Source organism: Crocodylus porosus, unplaced genomic scaffold (assembly GCF_001723895.1).
Source record: "Crocodylus porosus isolate Cpor-Errol unplaced genomic scaffold, CroPor_comp1, whole genome shotgun sequence".
NCBI lineage: Eukaryota > Metazoa > Chordata > Crocodylia > Crocodylidae > Crocodylus > Crocodylus porosus.
The window spans coordinates 1499677-1524531 of record NW_017728939.1 but is presented as its reverse complement, the minus strand read 5'-3'; the positions used below and the strand labels follow the sequence as shown (position 1 = coordinate 1524531).

Sequence of the window (24855 nt, the reverse complement as noted above, 5' to 3'; positions counted from 1 at the left end):
GATTTTTAAAAGGAAGTTAGATGAGCACCTTGCCGGGGTCATCTGACCCCGGTGCTCTTTCCTGCCAAGGCAGGGGGTTGGACTAGATGATCTACCTAGGTCCCTTCCGACTCTAGCTACTATGAAACTATGAAAGGACCCAAGAAAGTACTGTTTCCCTTTGATCTCTCAGCTGTAGGAATCTCTGACCTCAAAAATGCTCAACAAGGGCAGGCCTCCAAGTCTTCCAAACTCCTCATCCATATGCTGGGGTCTGCACCACGAGCCACCTGCCGGACTTGGTCTTTAGATATTGTTTTTAATCTTAGGAGCTCAAATACATACAGGAAGAGACCTCTTCAGAGTCTGTGGTGTCCATTCAATACCTGATATTCCTTCTACCCAATGAAAGCATCCTGCTTTTGTAAGTGGAAAAGACGATGAGCTAAAGCATTTCCTTTTGGATTTTAGAAAATGGAAAGCCTGCCAAAGCAAAATTGGGAATAAAACATTGCTGGGTACCTGCTAGCAGCAGCAAATGCAACAGCGCGTGCAGCAGTTGCTTCCTCCAACTTCTTTCTCTTCTTTTCCTCCATCAGCTGTTTTTCTACAAAAGCTCGTGCCTCTTGTTCTGCTTTTAGTTTCTTCTCCAACTGGCTGATGGTCTGTTTGTCTTTTTGTTTCAGTTGTACAGCATTATGCAATCTGAGGAGCAACAAGCATATTATTTAATAGACCTAGATGATTTTTTCTTTAAAGCATGAACAGTTTACTTTCGTAAGTTATGCCCCAAATTTGTCTTTTGGGATCTTTTAAAAACAGTCTCTCTCTTGATTGCGCTAATGGAACAGCAGCTATCTTGTAGATTCATAAAGCAGCAACCACAATGCTGTGAGCTGTCTCTTTGGTGTCAGTGGAAGGAAATGTAGGGTCTAATCCTAAATGATGCTCATTGGCTGTGGGCAGGTCCTGAACACTCTAAATTCCTACTGAACTTGCATGAAGTGCTCAATGATTGGCAGAACTGGGATCATTATTCCACAAGACATATGCCAGCGCTAGGCTTGATCCTGTGCCTCTGAAGTAAAATGACAAGAAAATCATCTACTTGAATAGAGTCAGAACTGGCCCCAATGACCCCAGCTGGAAGTCTCATATGGCGTTAGTTGGTTGTGAAGCATATGAAATTAAATTTAAGCTGCAGTCATGCAGGGTTTACATCATAACCAATTTTTTAACACACTACAAAAACTTCAACTAATTGGTCGTGTATGATACTTTACACTCATTTTACACTGAAAGACTATTCTAACATGAACTGGCAGCATGTCACCTAATTTCATTAGGAGAAAATTCATGAAGTTTTGAAGGAAAACGTATGTCATGGAAACGCATCATCTTCAATTAGCCTCGAAGCTGAAGACAAATAATATCTATGCTGCTGGATTTTGAAGAGCACTTTTCCATTACTAGCAAACCAGTCCTAGGATTACTTAAATAAATACCTATTGAATAAGGCAACAAACAACTCTTACTCAAACAAACTGCACATTCCTAAGTAAGCAATGGGACTTGGTTGCAAAAAGGATAAAAGTATTAGGATTTTTTCCCAACAATTATGCCAGCCTTTAAAAATAAAGTGCTCTGGATACGTGCAATTCTGGGGCCATGTACATGGTTACTGAAGCAAAACATACTTGTTCTGAAGCAGTTCATTTTCTTGCCGGAGCTGTCCCATTTCAGACCGAATGCCCCGCTCCGTGCTAGTCAGAGAGCTGATCTGACTACGCAGCTCCTGTTCAATCTGCCTGCTTGCCTGCAGGTCAGCCTTTAACTTTTTAATGTCTTGTTCCAACCTAGGATAAGGAGAAGCATTTTAAAGAGAATTTCAGCTCTAATGCCCAACTCCCACAGGCCCAAATTGATCCAAAGTTTATTCCAAAAATAAAACATATGCACATAGTAAACAACATATGTCCTGGCCTTTTACTATTTGAGAAACCCCTACCCATCTTTTGATAGTTGTCCTTTTCTCTGTGGTGCGTCATTTAAGTTTTAAGCAAGCATCCATCAATTTTATTTCCCTATAAAGAACCAGTGTACACCTATAGCACTGAACAGAAGTTTGCATCCTTATAAAGGATAGTTCACATAGTACTTTATAGGGATACTATATTTTCACATTGTCAGGCACAGAGAACTGAGAAATTAATTATTTTAAATGTATGGCAATGAAGAAAAAGGTTTGAATACTTTTCTTCACAGTAAATATTCCTCAGAAATTACTTTTCACTTCCCAAGTAATCAAAACTTTCATCACCTTTTCAGTTTTGTCCAGGATGAATATTTTGTTTTCCTCATTCACAATACTGTGAGGAGGTAAAATAAATCTTATGGATTTATAAATTTTCTAGAGCAGAACTGAAACATGCAAGCCGGAAAAGCTGGATACTGGTACATATACAAATTTCACTCTTTTCCCTCAAGCTTGATTTAAAATGCTACCAATAACTCAAGCTATGGTACATAATAATGCATTTTCATCTAAATATTTTTTCTTGCATCACATAACCTGCAGGTTGAATGGATAATGCACACTAAATTATGAAGACTGTAATGGCTATAAAATTAAGATTAAAAATGCATTTATAAAAGCCTTTAGGAAGAGAACAGTTTCACAACAGGCTCATTTCAATAGAATAAGTATCTGGATCAAGTACCAAAAGTACTGGATCAAGTACTGACAAAGGGTAAATGTATTAATCTGAATTCCAGACAAAAGAGGAATTTAGTCTTACATTCTGTGCATGCAAACACTGAAAAGACATGTATAAAGAGAAATGTATAATAGCGAAGAAGTCAGCAAGTTTAAATTTTCATCTTTCTTAAGCCAGGCCCACCTGTGGTACATTATATTTATAAATAATATTTCAGAAGGAAAATGCCCAAGTGCCTCTTAAACATTTCAAACAAAATGAAAAGGGACTTAATACAACTTACTGAGTTAGTATAAATGAAACATCGGATTAAGGAGATTAAATTTATTTGAGTTTTAAAAACAAGTAAGATTTCCGTAGTTAGGACAAGAGTAGCAACTTGCACAGACAAATAATCTTTTATAAGCATCTGAATTACATACCAGCTTATATGGCAGCAAATATGATTCAGTTACACAGAGATAACTTCCATTTGCATGGTCCACGACTCATTTTAAAACATTAAACATGGGTGATGAAAATGTGCCCAATAAAAAATAGTCTGCATAAAAGCTGCGTGTAGAATTCATTAAATGAAAGGATTGCTATTTAGAAATAATCATTACTGTGTAAAATAAGAAACTGAAGCAAATGGACCTCACTATTCACATTCATTATACAGGCTAAAGGTAAAAGTCATTAATCTTCATAATGACATGCTTTACTCTTTGGGGCTTAAGTACTGGAAAAAATCCTGACCTAAAGTACTAATGCAAAATTTACTGGTGCAAGTATCAGAATATGCCGATTAAATGTAGCAAGAGGTTAATATGGATTCATGATATGTATTTATAAGATGTTATAAAAATATCAGTAACAAGAAGCTGACGGTGCCAAATTGGACTGCTGGGTAATACAAGACAGAGCAAGGTCTGCTGTGCACATATACTAATTTCAAAGAAAAATCCATTCTAAAATTCAGACTTCATTTGTTACAGCTGTATAGAGCTAAACTGGTTATATTTGGCTTCAGGTTCAACTTAATACCAATCAGACCAAAAAAAGGGGAGGGGCATCTATAAAACTTTCATAAAAGCTGTCCTCCATCCATGTGTGCCACACCAGCTTGCTAAGTGTCTAGCAGTCAAATAGTAAATAGCACCAAATAACCAACTTTCATATGGAGATCATAAAGGTTTCCAGCACCCTGAATAAGAATGAAGAAATAAAGAAATTTGCTAACTTGGCTAACATTCACTTCTGCACTGGTCCTTAAGACATTTAAAGTATGACTGGAAAAAAACCCCCAACAACCCAGAAAGTTTTATAGTCATATGTGTATTTTCATGATGTCTACCGTGAAGCTAGCTAGTGCCAGAGCTAGTTAACTGTGGCAGAAATACATCCTCGTCTTCCTCCGCTGTCCAGCTCTTTAGTGATGACTGAGGTTGCTATCAAACAAAAGATGCAACAGGCAGATGATGCTACCAGAACCTACTGTTTACCAACACTTAAGTAGTCTGCTAAAACTAGTTATCTCAATCCTGAAAAATAGCTGATAGGGTAAGGTAAGGACAGCAATTATGCATGCATGTAATGAATCAGATGCATATTCTTTACATGATAAGTATCCAAAATAATTCCATTAAAGCTCTCCAAAATGTGATAGTTCTGAAAATAAAACTTGCTTAGGGGCTCTTTGAACCTAAATAAGTCTCATCTGAAAACCTCTCTCTCATAAGTGAGGCTTCTCTGCTTAAATTGGTCCACTAAGACCGACTGTGCAATCTCCTTTTTAGGGACTGGCAAAAGAATGACGTTTTTTTTGTAAATAATCTATAGGGAAAATGAAAACTACACAGAAGTCTTGAATAAGACCCCTGAACTAGCCATCTTAAATAAACAGAGATAAATAATTTGAGAGATGTTATGCTATTCTTATTATTTTCTTAAACCCATATACAGAAAGTATGCCACGATCTGGTTGTATTTTGTTTTACTGTGTTTACTATGGGCTGCTCAGAAGGTGCAAATACCAGAAAATAAACACACAACACTAACAACTAGATAAAAATTATATCACCAAGTCCCTTCTGTAACGGCTTCATCCTCTGTTAAACTATACAAGGTAAGTTAGCTTTAAGCAACGGTAAGTTAGCAATCAAGAAGCAAAATGCACCCCCTCCTCCACCTCTGACTCAAACTCCCTTCAGACTGGTTCAGCCTGAACACACAGAAAAAGCCTTATGAATATTTTCCCCACTGTGCTGGCTTGCAGTAGGTCAAAGGTTTTTGGCATAAGCTTGTCAGAGTCCGAGTCTTAGCAGTTAAATTTTTCAAGTGGGCTCCAAAGCCTCGAGTACAGTTCCTTTTATCCGTAAGGAGCCTAAAGGGCTTGTGCTAATTCTTCTTGGTGAGAAATCTGACAGAAGTCTGCCATTTGTTAAGTCCTTCATTGCCAGCAACAAAGCCGGTGAGCTTAAGCTTGACAAAAACAAAAATATGATTCGAATCTGGGAGTCCCAGTTATCTCAGAAAGGTCTGTAGGACCCCCTGAGATGCAACATATCCCAGTGAATTAACTTCCAGCAAAATATCAGCGTTTAAAAGGAAACGGTACTGTTAGCCTGTAGCTTTTCTGCACACTGGTATTTGTAGAAGTGAACATCTTGCCCTGATTGTAGAAGTGAACGTCTTGCCCTGAGAAACTGCTCCTCTGCAAGCAAAAATAAAACCCAAGCGAGTCAGAAATCTTAATACTAAGCCTCCAAAACCTAGAAGGAGCCAAAGACCTCTCAGCTGCGCTGGTGATGCAACTTTTCCAACTGGACAAGCAAACCATTAGTGAAGTGCCATAGGGAAAGCCCAGTCTTTGACCAGCACGATGCTATGAGTATTAAATCTGTTTCCTCAGTGACTGTCAGTATTTAGGACTGAAGAATCCAAGTGATATGTTCATGGCCTTGAAGCAAGATGGATCAAATCACTAGGGCAGGAGGTTGGAATAGTTAGAACAACACAGTGCAAGCTAGAATGCAAACCTCTTTAAAAATCAATGGCCAATAACAACATCCAATGAAAAATGCCTCCATTCTAAATAAATCTGGCCACATTTTTGTGAAATAATATAGACAACATAAGCAGATTTCAATTACCTCTTCCCATTCTATTGTACTCTCTTGTGACCTAAGCTCTAGTTTTAAACACAGGAAAATTGGTGCAATTTGTAGAGCAAATAAAGACTCACTATAGTTTCTAAAATGAAATAAACATACCCATTACAATGCAGAGTTAATTATTTGTAACAATGGACAAAAACCACACAAAAAAACTGGGTGCCACTGTCTAATGAGATATTTGAACCTGCCCATAATCCAAATAATTTACATTTGACATGGCTTCATTAAAAATAAACACACACAATTAGCTGTATAGTCAGATATCAGGAAATACAAACATGCTAATTCCTTGTTTTCCCTTTATCAACTGAACTCACATCTATTTTAAAGTCAACCATTTCTAGCTTTGGAATTTTCTTATATAAAAGGAGTCAGTAGTTACAGTTCTTTCCCATATACAGGAAGAATAGAGAGGTCTCATCCAACATTTTCATGGGACTACAAGGTGATTTAAAAATCCTCTTTACTACCTCCATTCAAAAATAAAAACACATAATCAAGGTAAGCAAAAGTAATATCATACACGAGAGGGGTTTCTGGTGCTATAAGGGTGGACTCATGCTCTGGCTCTGTTTCCCAGAGTTCTTTGTACTACTGTTACAATGATGAATGACCCAATAAGTCAGCATTGCCTTTCTGCTATTTTTCGTACCATACTGTTTTCAGCTTTGGTCTCCTTTACTTTTTTTTACAGAGATCTTTTCTTCCAAAAATCCAGGAAAAGGGAAAGGCTGAATTCTAGAATGTCGCTCCATTTGTTATTACTCAAGCAGCAAGTTATCCTGAAATTAAACTACTTTTTTTAAAAATAAGCCCTTGATTGTAAAATGGTTACTACTCTGAGCCAAATAGATGTCTCAGGCCCTGATCCTGCAAAGAGTGAAACACTTCCTTGCAGATCCAGATCCCAACCTAGGGCCAAAACTTAGAGGGATCCATCTTTCTTTAGTGACGTTTCTCAATTTCATTTACTAGGATAGGGCATCCACCCTTTAATCCATCTTCCTTGCTTTGTTCTTCTCGTGCCACAATTATTCCCTGAAGCGGTTACTGCTTTAAAACAATCAGTGCCAACAGAGTAAGCTGAAATTCTCTCAGTGCATGTATTATGCTAGCGTATTTTCTGTGAGCATTTTTCATACACCAAAACAAATTGCCAGAGATAGAAACCTTTGCCCTAATTTACTTTTGTTCTGAACAGGATTGGTCTAAGTAGTCAACATTTCACAATGCTCTTCTATACCTGAACAATTTAACAACCACCTTGCCTCTAACAAACCGTTTGGTAGAAGGACCAGCAAGGATGTTATTAATAGTAGTTCTAGAATTAGTCTATATAAAAGGAAAACTCTCAAAAGCGTAAGCCAGGCTACAACACTAGCACGGACCATAAAAAGTAAAATTTGTTACAAAACCCCCTTTGGCCTCTTAAATCTAATATTTGAATGTGGTGTTGGCATGTACCTGCTTGACAGCTCTGAAAACTTATTTGTATGTTGGACATGTGGAAACCACAGACAAGAAGCAGTCAAGATGCTTGATGTGACATGCAAGCACAAAGCTTGTGCCGAGGAGAAACAGCAGAAAGAAAGGATCTTAAACATCATTCTGGCTTACTCCCTGCATTACTTTGAGGCTGATCAATCCAAAATAAGTCTATATCATCAAATACTCAGAAGCTCTCCTTCTAATGGGAACATTCCCTCACTAAACATCCTTTCCGCTTTTTATAAGATGTTTTAAACCTTCCCGTCTAACTAATACTACCCATTTCTTCTCAGTCTCTGAACGACGCACACAGATGTGTATCCATTTGCTCCTGTATTTGTTTTCTCAAAATGCAGGAGATTCGGATTAAATAACGCCCATTCCCATCTGTTCCACAAAAAAACTAGAGAATCTAAGATACCCTCCTGTAAATCTGCCTGATTCAGATTCAAGTTCCTAGTTTACCACCGTGTCTTCCCTGCATTCCCTCAGAGCCAAGGATCTATATATAATATCAGTAAAAGTGGAGGGTGGCCTTGAAGTCGTCACTGATAACCCTGTCCCTTTATTTCTGATGTACTTTTGGCCTATTTCACTTGTGTGTTGCAATAGTACTTTCCCTAAAGTTTCCAGAGCTGAGTAGGACTTGCTGCCTTTTACTGGGGAGAACCTTTGCATTTGGCACTATGTTGCCAACAGAAAGGCAAAAAACCCCCAACACAGCAATGGATAAGTGCACTTTTATGCAGATCCCAAGACTCCTTGTCATCTGAACATGCAAAAGTTGAAATCAGTGACAGACCTAACAGCTGGGTCAGCTATACTGCTTTCTCCACAAATGTGACCTATCTTCTCCCCTCACCTAACCTTACCACAACACTATGCCCAAATACAGGCTTTCCTCCTTACTCCAGATGGAATTAATTGCTTCCATTCTCAGATTTCCGACTGATATTCCCAGAGCTCCTGAACCTATTTATTTCCTTGCCTTTCTCGGTCCCATAACATCTTAGTCAGCTCCGAGCATCTCCCTATTGTATCTGACAGGAGAAAGCCTTCTGGGGCATGCTAATGCTTTTTTGGGCAAGTAGGTAGGCAGACAGACAAGAGAAAGAGAGGCAGCTCTGGGGACTTGAGTGGCGATATAGAAAACAGAAACTAAACAGAGCTAAAGAAACTGATAGTTCCATTAAAACCTGCAGTTATACTGTGAGGGTAATTCCAACTTTTGGGAGAAAAGGCAGTAAACAGTCCTCTGCTCCGTAAAAAATTTCCTTGTACATCAAACGTAACCCAACTGCTTGAGGAATCCAAAGATATCCATAGGAATAATTAACATAAAAGACAGCTTCTTTTCCTTCAGCACTTCATAAGCCAGGAGGCAGCACTTCAGTGGATATGAACAGTTTTCTCAAGTTTCACTTTTAGACTCTCTCCTCCAGCATGCAAATAGCCAGTAGCAAGTTGCAATTATACAAATCTTGCGGCGGCAAAAGCCGGCTCACTTATACTTTCTGCACTATAAGAGAATGAAACCTTTTTTTTAATTTCTATGATCATAGCTTGTTCCACATCCCAGATGCATAAACTGGAAGGAAAATCTTTCTGTGTTCTAGAACTGGTAGTGAAATGATAACAGGTAGTGAAACGATAACAGGAGCTAAACATGAAATGCTGGTTTGCTCCAGTACCTATTAGTGACACAAATTGTAAAAAGCATTTATTTCTCCATTGGCCCACTGGTCATAAATACAGAAAGATGAACAGTTTAGATGGAAATGTCACAGATACAAGAACAAGCCTTTACAAATTCTCACAACATCTGAGCAGTAGATACTATCACCATTGTATTGATGGACAATGAAATGCAGAGGTTAGTGTCAGAACTGACCAATGGCAGTGCCAGGATTAACCCCCAATCCTCTTCTAGCCATTGAGACTGCAAACCCTCCTTTTCATTAGCCAATGAAAAAATGTATTGCTGTGCGTAAAAGAGAACAGACAACTCCCTATCCAGAAAAGTTCAAGTGCTAAGTAGCTGAAGCAATGACGGGCCAGATCCAGGGTCTCCCACAGTAAGTTTCACATGCTCAGTTAAAATGTAAAACCCTCCTGTATTAGCAACTCAGTACTTCAGGCTTGTCTGAAAGATGGATAGTATTGTTGAGCCCATCTGCCACTTGAGTCTACATTTCAGCATCTTTCTTGTCTGTGGTTGATAAACCTGTCAAAGCAGACTATGTGAAATCAAATTATTGGTGGGGTTATTTTGGAAACAAAACTGAAGCATTAACAAATCCCTTAGAATTGATGGTCAGTTTTCAGAATAAGCTAATATTTGAGGGAGTTTTGGGCTAATTCAAGGGGACGCTAAATTTAAACTGCATAAGTATAAATGTAATTACATTCTGTCCCTCCCAATATCAGATGCTCAGTTTGTTTTTGTTTTTTTACAACAAAGGTTTTTTACGTATTCTTTTAAGGGGGGAAAACTACTGTTTTATTTTGGGATAGTCTGAACAGTAGCAACTTATTCCAATGTATAATAAATGCTGGAGCATAGTAGTAGGCAAAAAGTTAGCAGTTTAAAAGCTAAGGGCTTGTCTACACAAGAAAGTTAGTGCACAGTAAGCTAGGGTATGAGTTTGAAGAGGAGACACTACTCCACACTGATTTCTCATGTGGATATTTAGTGCATGGTAAATGTGATGCCCTTTTATTCCACTTTGAAAGTGGAATAAAACTACCTCACACAAAGACGCTCTTAAAATGCACTAGGAGAATCCAGGAATATCCAGTTACAAAACTAGAGAAGAGCAATTAGATCATGCTAAATTAGCTCATTGATAAATAGCAGAAGGGTAACAGAAATGAGATGAACTAGCATCTAGTTTTCTTCAATGAGCTAAGTAATTATCTAATGATATAACAAAGGTGCCACACAGTCAGTACCTCTGGAAATATAGGACAATTTTTTTTTTTTTACTACACAGGCGTAACTCCTACCGAAGGTAATTGCATCCCTTAATTCAAGGCTGAAGTAAGTTCAAATATAAGATTTACTAGCAAACTTCTAAACTGCTGCATGCAGTTATTCTGCAGCTATTACAGGTATGAATTAGTCTGGATATTTAAGAAATGGGGACATGCCACATGAATTGGCAGAAGGTATGCCAATTAGTGAATAGAGTGATTATTGTAAGAGGAAATAATATTTTCATAGAAGTAATTGTATCCACATGCTATGAATCCTCAGAGACAGAGCAGAGTCAAAATTCCAATTATCTACAAGTACCTGCAGGGAATGTGCAAACCGGACCTGCCAATTATATTACTCAACAAGGCCTTACTGAAGTCAGACCAATGACTATTCAGCAACACAGAAAAGAAAACAGACACAAGGCCAACAGTGAGCAGGCAAGTGGCAAAAACAAAGATATATCAGGGGCTACACATCTGTTCTAAACAAATCCCTGTGCCCCTTTCATACATTTACAGGTTATTTGCTTTCCTACAGACAGATCTGCAATGGACAGATCCTTGTGCAGAAGTGCTTGCACAAAGGACTAATATTTTTGTATCTGTTAGCAAGGCAGTAATAGTAAAAGATTTAGTGGGATTTCTTTCCCAAGGCAGCTACACAGAGAGTCTTCTGGCATGAATCCTTTACCACAAAGCACATTCAGTGCATGGAACAGCGGCCATGCATTGTGCTTATCTTCTACTAATATCAATTCTGCTACTCTTCAGCCAAGCACTTGTTTTGGCTCGATTACAAATGAAGATTATTGTAGGTCTCAGGACTTGCACATACGATGTAAAACCTTGCAGTAGGTATCGTCTTTACAGCAGGGTTACTTTTTTGGTTTTTTGGAAGCTCCTTTAAAGGAGAGAAAGACATAAAATGTTCATTGTTACTCAACAGCATGGTATCACTTCTTACAGACTGACTGCCAACATTGATCTCCTACTGGGTTTTTCCTAGAACTGTTCTGATGAACATTACACCAGAAATAATTGATATATCTGCTAATGCTAATGCTAGAGCAGCATGCTTCTTTTAACTCATTTAACTCAGCAATGCTGATATCAAACAGGCAAAGCTCTCTGCAGTACAGACAAATTGTAGTGGTGGTCATTAATGCTGCTTACAGACATTAAAAAAAAAAGCACTTTACTTTAAACTCTGTGCACCCCCGTGCTGAGCCCAGAAGAGGCACTGCGTTAGCTAGACCCAGCTTGCCCAACGTCTGTATAGGTTGGGCACCTAGGCAGGGCTTATGGTGCTTTTATCTAACTATTCTGATTGAATCAGCTATTAGATAAAAGTGCCATAAAAGCCCTGCTGAAGCACTCAATCTATATAGGTCCCGCGGAGCCAGGTTGAACATGTTGCTATTTCTGGTAAAACGCATTTATTTTCCCCATGTCTGTGTCAGCACCCTAAGTCTCTTATTTAACAATCGCTTTGCCCACTATATTTTACAATAGTGTGGTTCTTAAACTGTGGTCCATGGATCACTAGTAGCTTGTAGAGCACTTGTTGCCTCTCCTAGTTTCCAGCTGCTAATTGGGATTAAAAACTAAGAATACATTATTTTCTTAAGAGTATTTTTCTGTATCAGCAAATGCCACAAGAGATACTCTTTTGATTTCAAAGGGGAGGTAAGAAACACAAGTGGAAGGGCTAGCCATAAAATAATTACTCTATTCAAATATGTTGCATGCTCTAGAAGCTTGTAAATTGCTCTATTAATGTTAGGCCACACTATTTTCCCAGATGAGGGGAAATGAGCATGGTAGCACTTGCAAAAACAATGAAAACATGAAGTGTCAGTTCTGTCGTTAGCTTGCATTACATCAAAGATAGCATTTGTACCGTTTACCATGCATATTCTTCAAAGATGCATGGAAGTACGCTCCTTCAGAAAACAGCACCACTAAGCTGGACAGTGTCGTCTGCTCATGAGTAGTATGCTCCACCCAGCCAGGGTCTATATTGCCTTTCCCCATTCAATTTTAGGAGAAATTTGTGACTTCCCACTTGGACCCCAATTGACAGCACTCTAAGTACCCAACAGCTTTCCAAAAATACATCTTTATTTAACCTTCAGATTAGCATACATAAACATGTGACTTTTCAAATCGTTATAGCTTGAAATGCAGCAAAATTAAATCCCTGTGTCCTAGACTCAGACCTAACATAGCAATGCAAACATGCAGGTAGAGTCTGAATATATTGCTCTTATTAAGGAATTATGCTGAAGGTCATGACTTGCATTCATACCTGTGAACTGAAGATTCAAACAAAAAAGCGAGCATTCCGGACATAAGAATTTCAAGTATTGATATGCCATTCTTTGTCCACTGCAGAAATGAAAGGCCATTAGAGGGTAGAATTGGTAAAACGCATTCAATATTTCTTTGTACTTGTATAGTGCCTTTCATCAAGTGATTGTCAAAGCCCTTTATTAAGCCTCACAACACCCCTGTGAGGTAGGTAAGTAAAAGTAAATTGAGGCACAGAGCAGTTAAGTGATTTGCCCACGGTCACAGAAAAAATCTGTAGCAGAGTCAGGAACAGAACTCAAGAAAGCTGATTCCCAGTCAGTTTCTCCAATCATGAGGCCATTCTGCCTCCCTGATAGTTAGTTTGTTAATGGCTGTCTACAAAATATTTCTAATCTACTGAAAAACAAGAGAGTGGATGATGATGGCAGAACTTGTTAGGCAATACACATATCAAACTTACCTTACCAGTGCATCTGGTTTGCTTAGCTGGTTATTAGGAATACAGTTTTCCATTAAGTCCTTGTGTGTGCTTGGGCTCTTGCTAGTGCATTTCTGTTTTTTCTCATTCTTTGTGGATGAGGAAGGGATGCTCCCATTAGTCGCACTGTGACTGCGAGGTGAGGAGTTCACAACTCCACTAGCATTTTTATAATTTTTGGATGCAGCAGTGCATGAGTCCTCTTTTAAGAGGTTTTCTGTACTTCCTACAAGATCATTATTTAATCTTTTACTATTAATATGGTTTTCCATATATTCAATTTCTTGTATTTTTGAGTCTACTGGTTGTAAAATATTGTTATTTATTCCAAGGTTGTGTTTCTTGGCATCCTTGTCCTTTTCTTTCCCTTTTTCTCTATATTCTAATTCTGGCAACGTTGTGGATAATTTTTTATTGGCTGGAATGCCTCCATTGTGCTGCAAAAGTATTGAGGAATCCATATCAGATAATCCTTTGGCTGCTGCAATACCAAAAAACATATTGTTAATGCCATAGAATAGACTGTTTTAGTCAACTGCAAATCTTTATTTTAAGAAAATAAAACATTAAGTATCTGATTAACCTGCTTACTGAAACAACTGTATCTTATCTGGATTTAGAAAAACAAGGTTAATACTTAAGACTACTTTTTGATAGACAGGACCTTACAGGAAAGCACTTCTGCTATAAATAATTACCCCTCAGAGAATAGTATCACTAACTTACCATATGACAAGAATGACTAACAAAGCAATGAAAGATTAAAAAAATAGATTGAGGGACATGATTAATCTGAAACTTAAAAAAAATTGCAGTTCTTAAAACTACTTCTTATTCTTCTGCCCTTGAAGTTCCTTGCAATTTTTATGGTTTTGCCATAATATTTTCATAATGCTTTAAAGCCTGTCTCCCCCTTGTTACTGTGTGAAAGGCCTACATGATCACCAGAAGAAACTGCAACATGGAATGCCCACAGTACTTTCAAATCAGAAAGATTTTTTTGTGCTGCTTAATTATTGTAATCTTAGATATTACTTACAACAATTATCCAGCCGAAATAGTCAGATAAGAGCCTGGGAATTAAACTGACACCCCTTTTTAGAAATAAAACAATATTTTTCATCATTTCTAAGAAGAGGAGGATGTCTCCCACCTTATTTCAATTAAGTATCTGAAATGGCTAAGAGCTCTGCAGCTTTATGATGAATGGTCATGGTAATGTCCAGGTCTAACAGTCCCAGTAACTGCGCTGGTCTCATCTATCTGCATTTTATTACAGCAGTTAGACAACTCAGGAAATGCATTTCAGCACAACTGTTATTTTGTGACAGTGAGAGTCACTGTGTTCTGCTTCATACCTAATGCCATTGCTGGATTCAGGCAACCGTCACCCAGTAACATAGTACATCTCTTATACACAATGCTTCACAAACCATGAAATAAGGTGAAACTTCAAATGGAGGAATTTGCTTTAAAAGTATTTGCTGTAAAATGGATTTTTTTTTCCATTTTGAAAAATTAGTTTCTGATAAGTGTAGATTAAATGTATTGCTCCATCTTTTCCTTCACTACATAAATGATTTGTTGCAATGACTGTTTATTTGTTTAAATAAAATTAAAAGCATAATTAAAAATAATTGCTGTTCAATTCAGAGGGAGAAGGGGAACATTTAAACTTCTACTTTCAACCAGAATAGATCAAACTTGAAAAATAATCCCGTAACAGTTTCTTTTTTAAATTGAGACTCATTTTCCCTACCATGCAATAATCTTAGTGTTTTAAATTAACATAGTAGGACTTCGCTGATTCTGACTAATGGCCAGGAAACTGGTTTAAAACTTCTCATTTGTTGAGTCACCAAAGAGAGAAGTTAAAAGCAAGGACTAAGCATTGGAAACTGCTTTTTTCCCCAACAATGTTTAAATTTTAAAATTGATGGTTCTTCATAGCATAAAACCAAACTGTACTGAAATATTAGTGCTATGGGGCCTCACTGCAATACATTGCTAAAGAAAGGAGCCTGGTAATTTTTTTGTATCAATTATACAGACTATGCAGATTAATGAAGGTCTGGATTAACATGCACAGGATCTTCATAATTATAGCTGGCGGCAGGAAAACATTATGCGGTCTGTACAACCTACCTTCCTCTGCCTCCCTTTCTTGCCTTTGTAGCATCTGTTGCTCTGGGGGTAGAGCTTGCTGGAGAAGCTGCATATAAAATTCATTCTCTTTCTGTACTTCTTTTTGTTTTCTTAATCGCATTTTGTAGCTGACATAACTTTTGAAGCCAAAGCCCAAAGTCACAACAGGATAGCCAATACTAGAAAGAAGATAACTTTAACTGAAATATGACTCCATGAACGAATCAGAGATATACCATGCACAGATTTTTACGTTAAAAAGGATGATGGCAGTGCAGATACTTTTATTTTATTCATATGTAAAGGCAACTTTCAAAAAGTGCCAGACTAGGAAATACAGTAGGCTAGGCGTCCTTGAAGGAGGTAACAGCTTATGTGGTCTAGAACAGTGTCTCGGACTGGGGTATGTAGATAACTTTTGGAGCGTAAGTAACAGGAAGAAATAGGGAAAAGGGGTAAAGAGAAACAAACTAAGGAAAAGAAAGAAAAAATAAAAATGAAGATTAACTCTACAATCTCTCTTTCTCAGGTTGCTGGAGAGTTTACAGTGTGGCTGTAATGACATAAAAGGATTTCCCTCCCTATTGTCATCCATACCAAGGAATTATAGGAGTAACACAACATAAACTTAAAAGAATGTATATGATTTAAAAAGTAGGAGAAATTAGGGGTGTGCGAAATGGGCCCTATTTGATTTGGATTTGGCCCAAATCAGGAACAGTGATTTGATTCTTTGATTCGGATCACTGTCCCATATTTTATTTGGCCAAATCTGAATCTGAAGATTCAATGCTGATTCCGACAATCAGCAATTTGGCCATAGACACAGCTTTCAATGTTTTTTCTACATACCTTGAGGTACCAGCGTGGCTTGTGAACGCTGTGATGCTGGGGTGCATGGAGCATGCCACAGAAGTGTGGGGGGGACTCCACATGCTCGGCAGCGAACCCAGAAATGGACCAGAAGTACTTCTGGTCCACTGCCGAGGACAGCCCCCACCCCAGCTCGGCAATCAGCCATGGGGGGACCCCAGGTACCCTCCCCAGACCCAGGAGACACCAGAGCTTCTGGGTCTGCTGCCGAGCATGCTGGGGAGCCCCCCCACACTTCTGTGGCATGCTCCATGCACCCCAGCATTGCAACACTCATGAGCCGCCTGCTACCTAGAGGTACATAGAAAAAACGTTTAAAGCTGCGTCTATGTCCAAATTGCTGAATCTTTCCGAATCTCTCTGAATTGATTCAGAGAGATTAAAGAGTCCTCTGATTTGATTTGGATTCGGCCACCAAATCGGTCCAAAACAAATCAGGGACCGAAGCGTCACACAGCCCTAGGAGAAAACCTGTCTAGATGATTAGGTTTTTGACTATGAGCCAGGAATTTCTGAGTTCTAAACTCAGTTCTATGCTGTAGGATTTTTTTTTTAATACAGCAATTTGATCATACAAAAATTAATATTCTTATCAGATGGTCAGAATTGCAGAAATATAAAATGCTAGCAGATCATACTATTAGCTTTGCTAATAAGGACCTAACAGGTACATGTCCACTGGCAACAATTCATCTCCCAAATCTTTTTTTTTTAATTTTAAGATGGAAAAAATCCCATCCACTAGCAAAAACAAAATAAAACCAAAGCCAAACCTGCTAGCATAAAAGCTACATAAAAATAGTTTAGGCTAACTAATTTGCTAATATGCTACTGAAAAATTCTGAGATGCACTATCTTTATTTATAACTCTGCTATCTAAAAGATCTTAGGAATAACTATATATAATTTTTGCAGGAATTTTTGTTTACAAATTCTTTAATATTTATCATTGTTTAAAAGAGATATGAAAACTAATTTAATGTACTTTACAAACCCTGAAACAGAGCTACCAGCAATACACGGCATTGATGATTTTGTATAGTTAATTATATATTTCCAAGGAATTCAATTTTTTTTTTTACATACTCTGGTGTCTTAGACCAAGAGTGGATTTTGCTAACTATTATTCAGTCTTTTTATCCCCTGCTTGTTAATGACACAAAGTAAATTTGTGTTCCCAACATGAAGCCAAAATGTGGGGATTATTTTGCATATGCATCTCATGTTATCTTTGCCAATGTTTCTTTTGTGACACAGTGCAAAGCCAGCTGTAGCTATAGTTCTGAAACTCTGAGATAAGCTGGAATCTTTTCATCCACTTCAGATACTGTGAAGAGAGGTTCTTCTGTCATGTGGAGTGCTTCTGTAACTTATTATAGAATTTAATTAAAGTTTTAATGGATTTATTGCACAATGTACATTTAAGTGACAGATGTCTAATTTATTCATGCAATTGTACCACTGAGAACTGGACTAAGTGACTCCAAGAAAAAGACAAACTCTTTTAAACCCAAAGCAGATAAATGAATATTGCCTTATAAAATTACTGCTGCTTAAAAGTGTATTTTTTCCTCAAAAGGATATTTTGTATTTACTGACAAGTCATTACCACTAATTACTGTAAAATTATGCAGTTTGTTTGTTGTTTCAATTTGCCAGCTCCAATCCACTATGGGGATTTTGAACAGGACAAGAACAAGGTTGCAGCACCTCTAAACCCTTCCCCACCCCCAACCAAAAATACAGACATATATTAACTTTTCAATCATAGATCTCTAAGGCCTCACATAGGAAGCAAATGACTCACTCCATCATTGCAGAAAGACATTTGTAGATATTCATAAAGGGACAAAAACATCAACTAATCAAGTAGCACTGAAAATTTTGGCTACATTTATCTAACACTTTTGGATACATTTTACTAATTTCTATAAATGGAAATTTGTTGTAAGCTCATGAAAAATGTTTAAAAGAAACAGGGCAATAATCTTTGGCATAGATACCGCAATTCCCTCCAGTTCACAAGCAAGACATCCTGAGTGTGTTATACTTGGATTAAGTTTATCACACATTATGTCTGGAATATTTAGTGACAGACAAAGGGCACAAGATAAGCAACTGTGAATTTGTATGATGGCATCAAGGTTAAAAAGGGGAGCAACACTTACCAATGTGCAGCAAAGGGACGACAAAGGTCCACATGGAAATTTTTGAGATCTTTAAATCTAATTGCTGCTTCAATATAAACAAAAAGTATCCACAGCGATACTGTTGGTAAACATACCCCCCTCTCTATGGGAAAAGAAACGAAAGACATGCATTAATAATACATTAAAAGCACAAATACCCTGAAATTTATACTTCCAGAAGACTTAGAAATCAAAGGAAGTTATTAGTCAAAGCTGCCTGGATATGTGGAATTAAAGAGTAGCTTTTGGATAACAAAATCTAAACAGGGTTTAATTAAAGAGTAACTTAAACCTTTGCTTTATTAAATGAACTAATTACTAAAAGCCTAAAGTGACATACCTGCCAACAAAGAACTCAAGTGGGGAAAGCCTGCAGAACCTGGGGCAATATTATAGTTTAGGTAACAAGTAAGGGTTAACATGGATTGAACCAGAAGGACCTATTTGGGCACCTCTTAGAGCTGGATGTGAATGGTAAAATCAAATATGCAAGCCAATCTGACAGCTGAGAAGAGGACTGTGTAAGTGTATCACCTGTCACCCAATACACCAAATTCCTTCCCCAAATGTAGGCAACGGTTTCTTTAACACAAATTCTAAATTAGGTAGAAGATCACTCAGGGGTCCTTTGCTCTACTGCGTAAAGCTCTGCTCTCACATTTTACATTTGCATCAGTTTTAGAGAGGCATGACTTCCTAGCAGGAACAAGGCATGGCCAGTCAACAAGAGTTTGTCACTTGTAGAAGTTATTGATTTGATATGTAGCAGCTATATTACAGGCCACTTTCAATTGTACTCTATTACTTTCACAATAATAAATATAAAGGAAGGTTCTTACTCTCTGCAGATATTTAGTCATCTTTTAAGGCGCTTTGGGAAGAATCTCTGATGTAAAACCAAAATTGAAAACTGTTTTTGTGGGCTGATTACTAGGTTATGTGCGTAGCTCTTTTTTGAGCAACCATGTGTCAGACCCAGGTGTCTCACTTTATAAACAGCAGTAAATGGTAGAGTTTGCAACCTCACGGAAAGGTGTCACAAACTGTGAAGGGCATTGTGAACTCCCATCATACCATGTTGCTAGACTGTAGCTGGAAGGACCAATTATTTTATGATTCTCCAGCCATGCTGAAGAGCAGCACTTCATCCACTGTCCAATACCTCATTCATGAGTAACAACTGTAATGGTTTTTTTTCTAAATTTACCAAGAGCTGAATGGGAATAACCAGATTAATTCTATACAACTGTGAGACATTCCAGAGTTGATTTTCCAAGAATCAAAATCAAGACAGTTAATGCTGTGTTTGCCTTCAGGTCTAAATCTATGAGACACCTATCTTGCTGAACAGTCATGTCATTTGAGAAGGAACACTTTAGGATTTTAAAAATATTTAAAATCCTGTCCAAAATTATTTTTTAGGATTCCTTAAAAGATTGAGGAAAGGCAACAACTTATTCAATCTCTTCCATTAGACTCCCACATTGATATTATGACTCCATCAGTGGGCTGAGAAATGCTCACTGCAGTGCTAACTCCTGCAATTCTATTGCAACTCTTGTAATATTTGGTGTTTTTCTTAAAGTCCCAGGTCTTGGAGGCAGACAACTAAGCTGGGATCCCCACTTCCATTCAAAAAAGTTCTAAACCTCTTGGAAAAATTTTGAGAATATGAATTTAGTGTACCTAATGAGTCAGGAACTGAATGAGAAGAGGCCAAGATGTATAAAAAAAAATCTTAGCAGTTTTAAAACAATCATGATTTTGGGGGAAAATTCATTTTTTAAAGTTTGTGGTCAGAAACTCTGTTTTCAGAATAAAGAGAAGTGTGGCAAGTGCTTTATCTTGGGAACATCCCTGCTGTTAACTGCAGGCTTCTTTTACGATAAAATTTGCACAAGTGTATTTATTGATAATTACTTTTATCAGTAAAGGCAGGGGAAAATGTTTTGTCATTTATCTCCCAATTTAACAACACTAGTCAATTAAATAAACAGTTCTGACAGTATTTCACAAAACTTTTTGTTACTCAAGTTTCCCAAGATACTGCATAAATGTTCAGAAGTCATGCATCAGCTTTTTTTTTTTGTTTTTTGTTTTAATACTGATCTGGGGATCATACATACTTGGAGCTATTAGTCAAGAAGTTACAAACAAAGGAGTTTCAGATACAAACCTGTGGTTTAAAGACATTTTAAAACTAAACTGATTTTTACCATGGCAGAGGGACTTCAATTTAAAACAAACACAAGGTAGCAGCTGTATAAACAATATTAATAAAAATAACTGATAAACTATGTTTCTGCACCTTACTGAAAAGAGTAAGATTTATATTTTACCAACAAATTGTTGCCATAAGAGTGCAGACTTACCGGTGTGCCAGACATACTGTACCCACACATAGGTGCTGGCAGCAAAAAATAGCCATTGTATTGGTATGAAGAGGAGACATATTATATTTGATGTGAATGCTACACAAACAAAAAATACTGAAAAGGCCTAAAGAAAAGGGAAGAAAAGAGAAGTCTTAGTGCTTCAGTCATATCCCAGTAAAAAACACTTTCTGTTTGCTAACAAGGACTTCAGGGTTATTTCAATGTGAAAACATTATTAATGGCTACAAAAAATGGGCAAACTAATGGAGCAATCTGGCTAATGCAGGTTCTGAGCCATAAATTATGGGACAAACAGCACACTATTCAGAATCATTTAGATCCTGTCCATTCTGCCAGTGCATCTTCACACAAGGTCACGAAGTCCGAATGCAGTGGCTGGTAGGACTTCAACTACTGACATGGGCTTAGGCTGCCTATAGTTTTCTCTGGACATCAACAAATGCCTTTTTGTAATGTTATACTTACAAAAAAGCATTAGATATTTAAGTAGACAAGCCCATCCATATTATATCAAATGGGATTTAAACATATCTATCTACCTACCTACCTAAGGGATAAGTTGATCACTGACAACCAAAGAAATGTGTCCACAAGGAAGTGATTCCATGGTCAAAACTGCTTTACCACCCATTCATAGATAGGACACGTGTGAAGACAGACCACTGATCTCATAGTTTGACAATTCCCATGTCCCAGGGTTCAGAACTCTTAGACTGCTCCACTGCTCAGGTGCTAGAACCACCTGGCATTTGGCTTCATGCCTCATTACACAATTGAGGTCAGCAGTTATTTTATTACAACTTCATGGCCAGCTCCGGTTTGCAGCTCAAAAAATACCACCAGAAAACCTTGCTATGCTCCAGGAAACATAAATGTTAAATCATAATTTAAAAGGAACTGAGCAGGGATTGGGCTGCTCATATTCAATATCCAATATAATATGGATGGGCTTGTCTATTATACCTTTGCATGGGTACAACTGACCTCTAAAAATAGCTGCAGATTTTTAAAAGGGGTAGGGGGAACTATATTTCTAATATTTTATGGATAAAAATTAACCAGTGCTGAGTAACAACTTGAAATTAAGAGTAATTTTCAGCTACAAAGCCTCATCTTATTTCTCAAATACGCATACCCCACCAGGAAAACAAACAAACTTTGTAACCAATTTCTACTCTAGAGAAAAAACTCTATAGAGTAAATGCATAAAAATTGAGACAAACTATAAATATAAATCAAGTTCTAATATAAAACTGTTTTAAGTCTTAGTTTTCTTATTGGCACCTAGAAACATTACCATACTTGGACACATACTGCATGCACCTTTCCCCTCCAAAAAATCAGCCCCCGCAAAATTGGGGTACAGGTCTTGGGTGTCTGCAGCATACAACATCAGCTTCCTCACCTAACACAGCAAACCAGCAGCAGTGGCATGTCTATTAAGGCAGTTAAGAGTGTCAACTTTCTTAATGGCTAACTGATCTTCACTCCACAGGTATTAACCTTTGTTTCTCCTTTTCAATAGTCTTTGATGTTCCTCTAGTCAAGCTAACCTTTCTTCTGACAACTTTGCTGCCTTTTAGCCACTCCCGGTTTCTCTCCTCCTATTTCACAGCCTTCTAGTCTTCAGCAGGATTAAGCAGGAAAGGGAGGATGAGTGAACTGAAGACTAGGCTCTGTCCCTGTTGTGGCCATAACTCTGGAAAAAAAAATTACTTTTTCTTTAGACTGCCTTCCCAAAAACAAGGCAGGTGTCTTCTGTGGGAGCATATGGTATGCCAGAAAATATGGTACCAGCTTAACGATATGATCATTTTTTTTTCTTTATCTGATCCTTATATGGCTCAATTACCACAGAGCCTAACCCTCAATGTGCCTACTTTCCAAAGACCTGTTCAAGGTAAAGTATAATTATCCCCGGTTTAAAGATAGGAAATGGAAGCACATAAAAGTTAAGTGATTCACCCAAGATTAAATAGGAACTACATGCCAAAGCAAGAACTTGTGCCTAGGTCAATTAGGTCCCGTAAGTGCTCTAACTTTAAATAATCTTTCTTCACTAGTGATTAAAGACAGTATTGAGTTGTTTATATACACTAACCTACTATAGCCCTAGAACCTTTCCATTGTGCTATTAGGAACTCAACATTTTTTTTTTTTTAGCAATTTTCTGTTATACATACCAAGCCCTGGTATCTGAAGGAATCGTAAACACTCCTGATGAAAAGCCAGAATGGCCAGAGATATTCAAATCTGAACTCCAGGACAAAATCTGCCAGCAGTACAAGTGCCCACACTACTAGGAACTTCAGGTATAGAAACGTACTGTAATGAAAAAAAAACGGGCATTAAGTTCAGCACTTCTGCTGAAACGACTCTGCAGCCAACAAGAGTGCATATTGGGTTGGATCCTATTCCACATGTTAGGCACGTGCATGAATTCAGATGCCTAAAGTATGATCCTATTCCACCCTGGTTTAACTCCCAAATAAAATATTAATGTGAACGGTAGCTGGGTCTTCTACCTCCTCTCCTCTCTGTGACTTAATCTTAAAGCTAAAATGATAGTATGTCACCAAAGCAAACAGACATGTAAACATTTTTTCAGGGACTCAGGCAGGGTGGAATAGGACTGCATTTAGGTCCCTACGAGGTAGAACAGAACCTGGCCCATTATTCTTGTAATAAATGTAAAATGCACAAGAAAACTATTTTAACATAAAAAGGCTTAAGGATTTATTCCAATACAAGTAGTCTTGGGTTAATGTAGTTAAGCCAGAAACTCAAAATCATCTGGGAAAAAAAAAGTTTAAGAGTGGCAAAAAGGGAGGGGAAAATACATTTTACTGTTGTTACAAAATACTTTTTGCCAACTTCTTCATTAAAAAAAATACAACTAAGCACTAGAAAAAGTTTTGCAATTGGGGCTCATCATTCAAACTATGCTGTTTACAGTTGAACGACTCCTTATTTGCTCAATTTTCCTCTCCAGTGCTTGCTTGCAAAGCTCATTCAGTTTTCTGCATTTTCCCCAAACAAGGAAGTTTGGTCCTTCCCAGCTCCCTTTTTGAATTCAAACACAGAAAAAAAAATCACGTAATATTAGCAACTGTGAACTCATGTGTAGTCATATAATAAAAGGAGAAACAGTACAGAAGCCTATTAACTTAATAGTACGTACTGTACCCAAGGACCCTTTAAAGTTCAGGCATCTATTTGAAAAATGGGGAAACCAAGGCACAAGTTATTTCAGAACACAGTCAGACTTTCCCACTTTTGGCCTGACATATTACCCAATAGGCACTGTATTCGCCACTAGAAGCTTTAAAATATTTTGATTCAAACACCAATGGACAGCTCAAGTACTTATTTAGCTTAGCATTGCAAGTGTTACCCCATTAGTCAATCTGTTCGGCTATTACAACAAAGCTAACAGAAGGACAGCAAAGAGCATCCAACTCCTTACTACACAGCGCAAATTTGCATAACAGAGTGTTTGTACATATCATACATGGTTACATAACTCTCTTGAACCCAGACCTGTCCTTTCAGGATATCTGCTCAACAACACTAATTTTCTCTGTATCACATGCCAGCATCACTAGTGGAACTCTGCCCTGGGATGTTTACGGATCAGACGCCAGGAATGAACATGTACCACAATATGCAAAGCTGCCTCGGGTTTCTGTACTGTGCACAGCTATCCAGTTTATCATGGAGGTAATGCAAGTCTTCATAAAAGATACAGAGCAAAAAAGCTTGAGAAAAGAACAAAATTTCACATAAGCAATGAGTTAAGTGATTGAAGTACCAGTCAGCTACGAAGAGACACTAGTGGAAATTATTGAGCCTATCAGGTAGATCACTTTATTCCATTTCATTTAAATGCAACAAGGTACCCATCTCAGGGTGATGAAGCAAATTATCACAAAAAGAGAAGCGATCATCATTTGCCACTTCACTAAGAATTATTCTTTTCCAGTGCAAGCCATCATCTAGAGTTTTTATTGAGCTAATTACTGAGCAATTGCATACCTTTTAGCTACGTGCATCAAAAAGGAAGATATTCTGAGCGGTATCTATTAGCAATTGTTTTAAACAAGACAACTTTCTAGGCATCTCAGAAGCCTTTAGCCCATA

The 24855-nt window shown here is 37.7% G+C and overlaps 1 protein-coding gene across 1 annotated transcript in view; it reads right to left on the bottom strand.

Annotated features, from left to right (window-relative positions):
• The window catches only part of TMEM57 (transmembrane protein 57), a 44120-nt gene that overhangs the window by 9121 nt on the left and 10144 nt on the right, over positions 1–24855 (bottom strand). The window contains exons 2-8 of the mRNA XM_019547638.1: positions 22899–23040; positions 20692–20818; positions 18299–18422; positions 15258–15436; positions 13095–13593; positions 1677–1835; positions 502–684 (exon numbers count right to left, since the gene is read on the bottom strand). Of these exons, the coding sequence (XP_019403183.1) occupies positions 502–684; positions 1677–1835; positions 13095–13593; positions 15258–15436; positions 18299–18422; positions 20692–20818; positions 22899–23040 (1413 nt within the window). The remainder of the gene's footprint in view (positions 1–501; positions 685–1676; positions 1836–13094; positions 13594–15257; positions 15437–18298; positions 18423–20691; positions 20819–22898; positions 23041–24855) is intronic.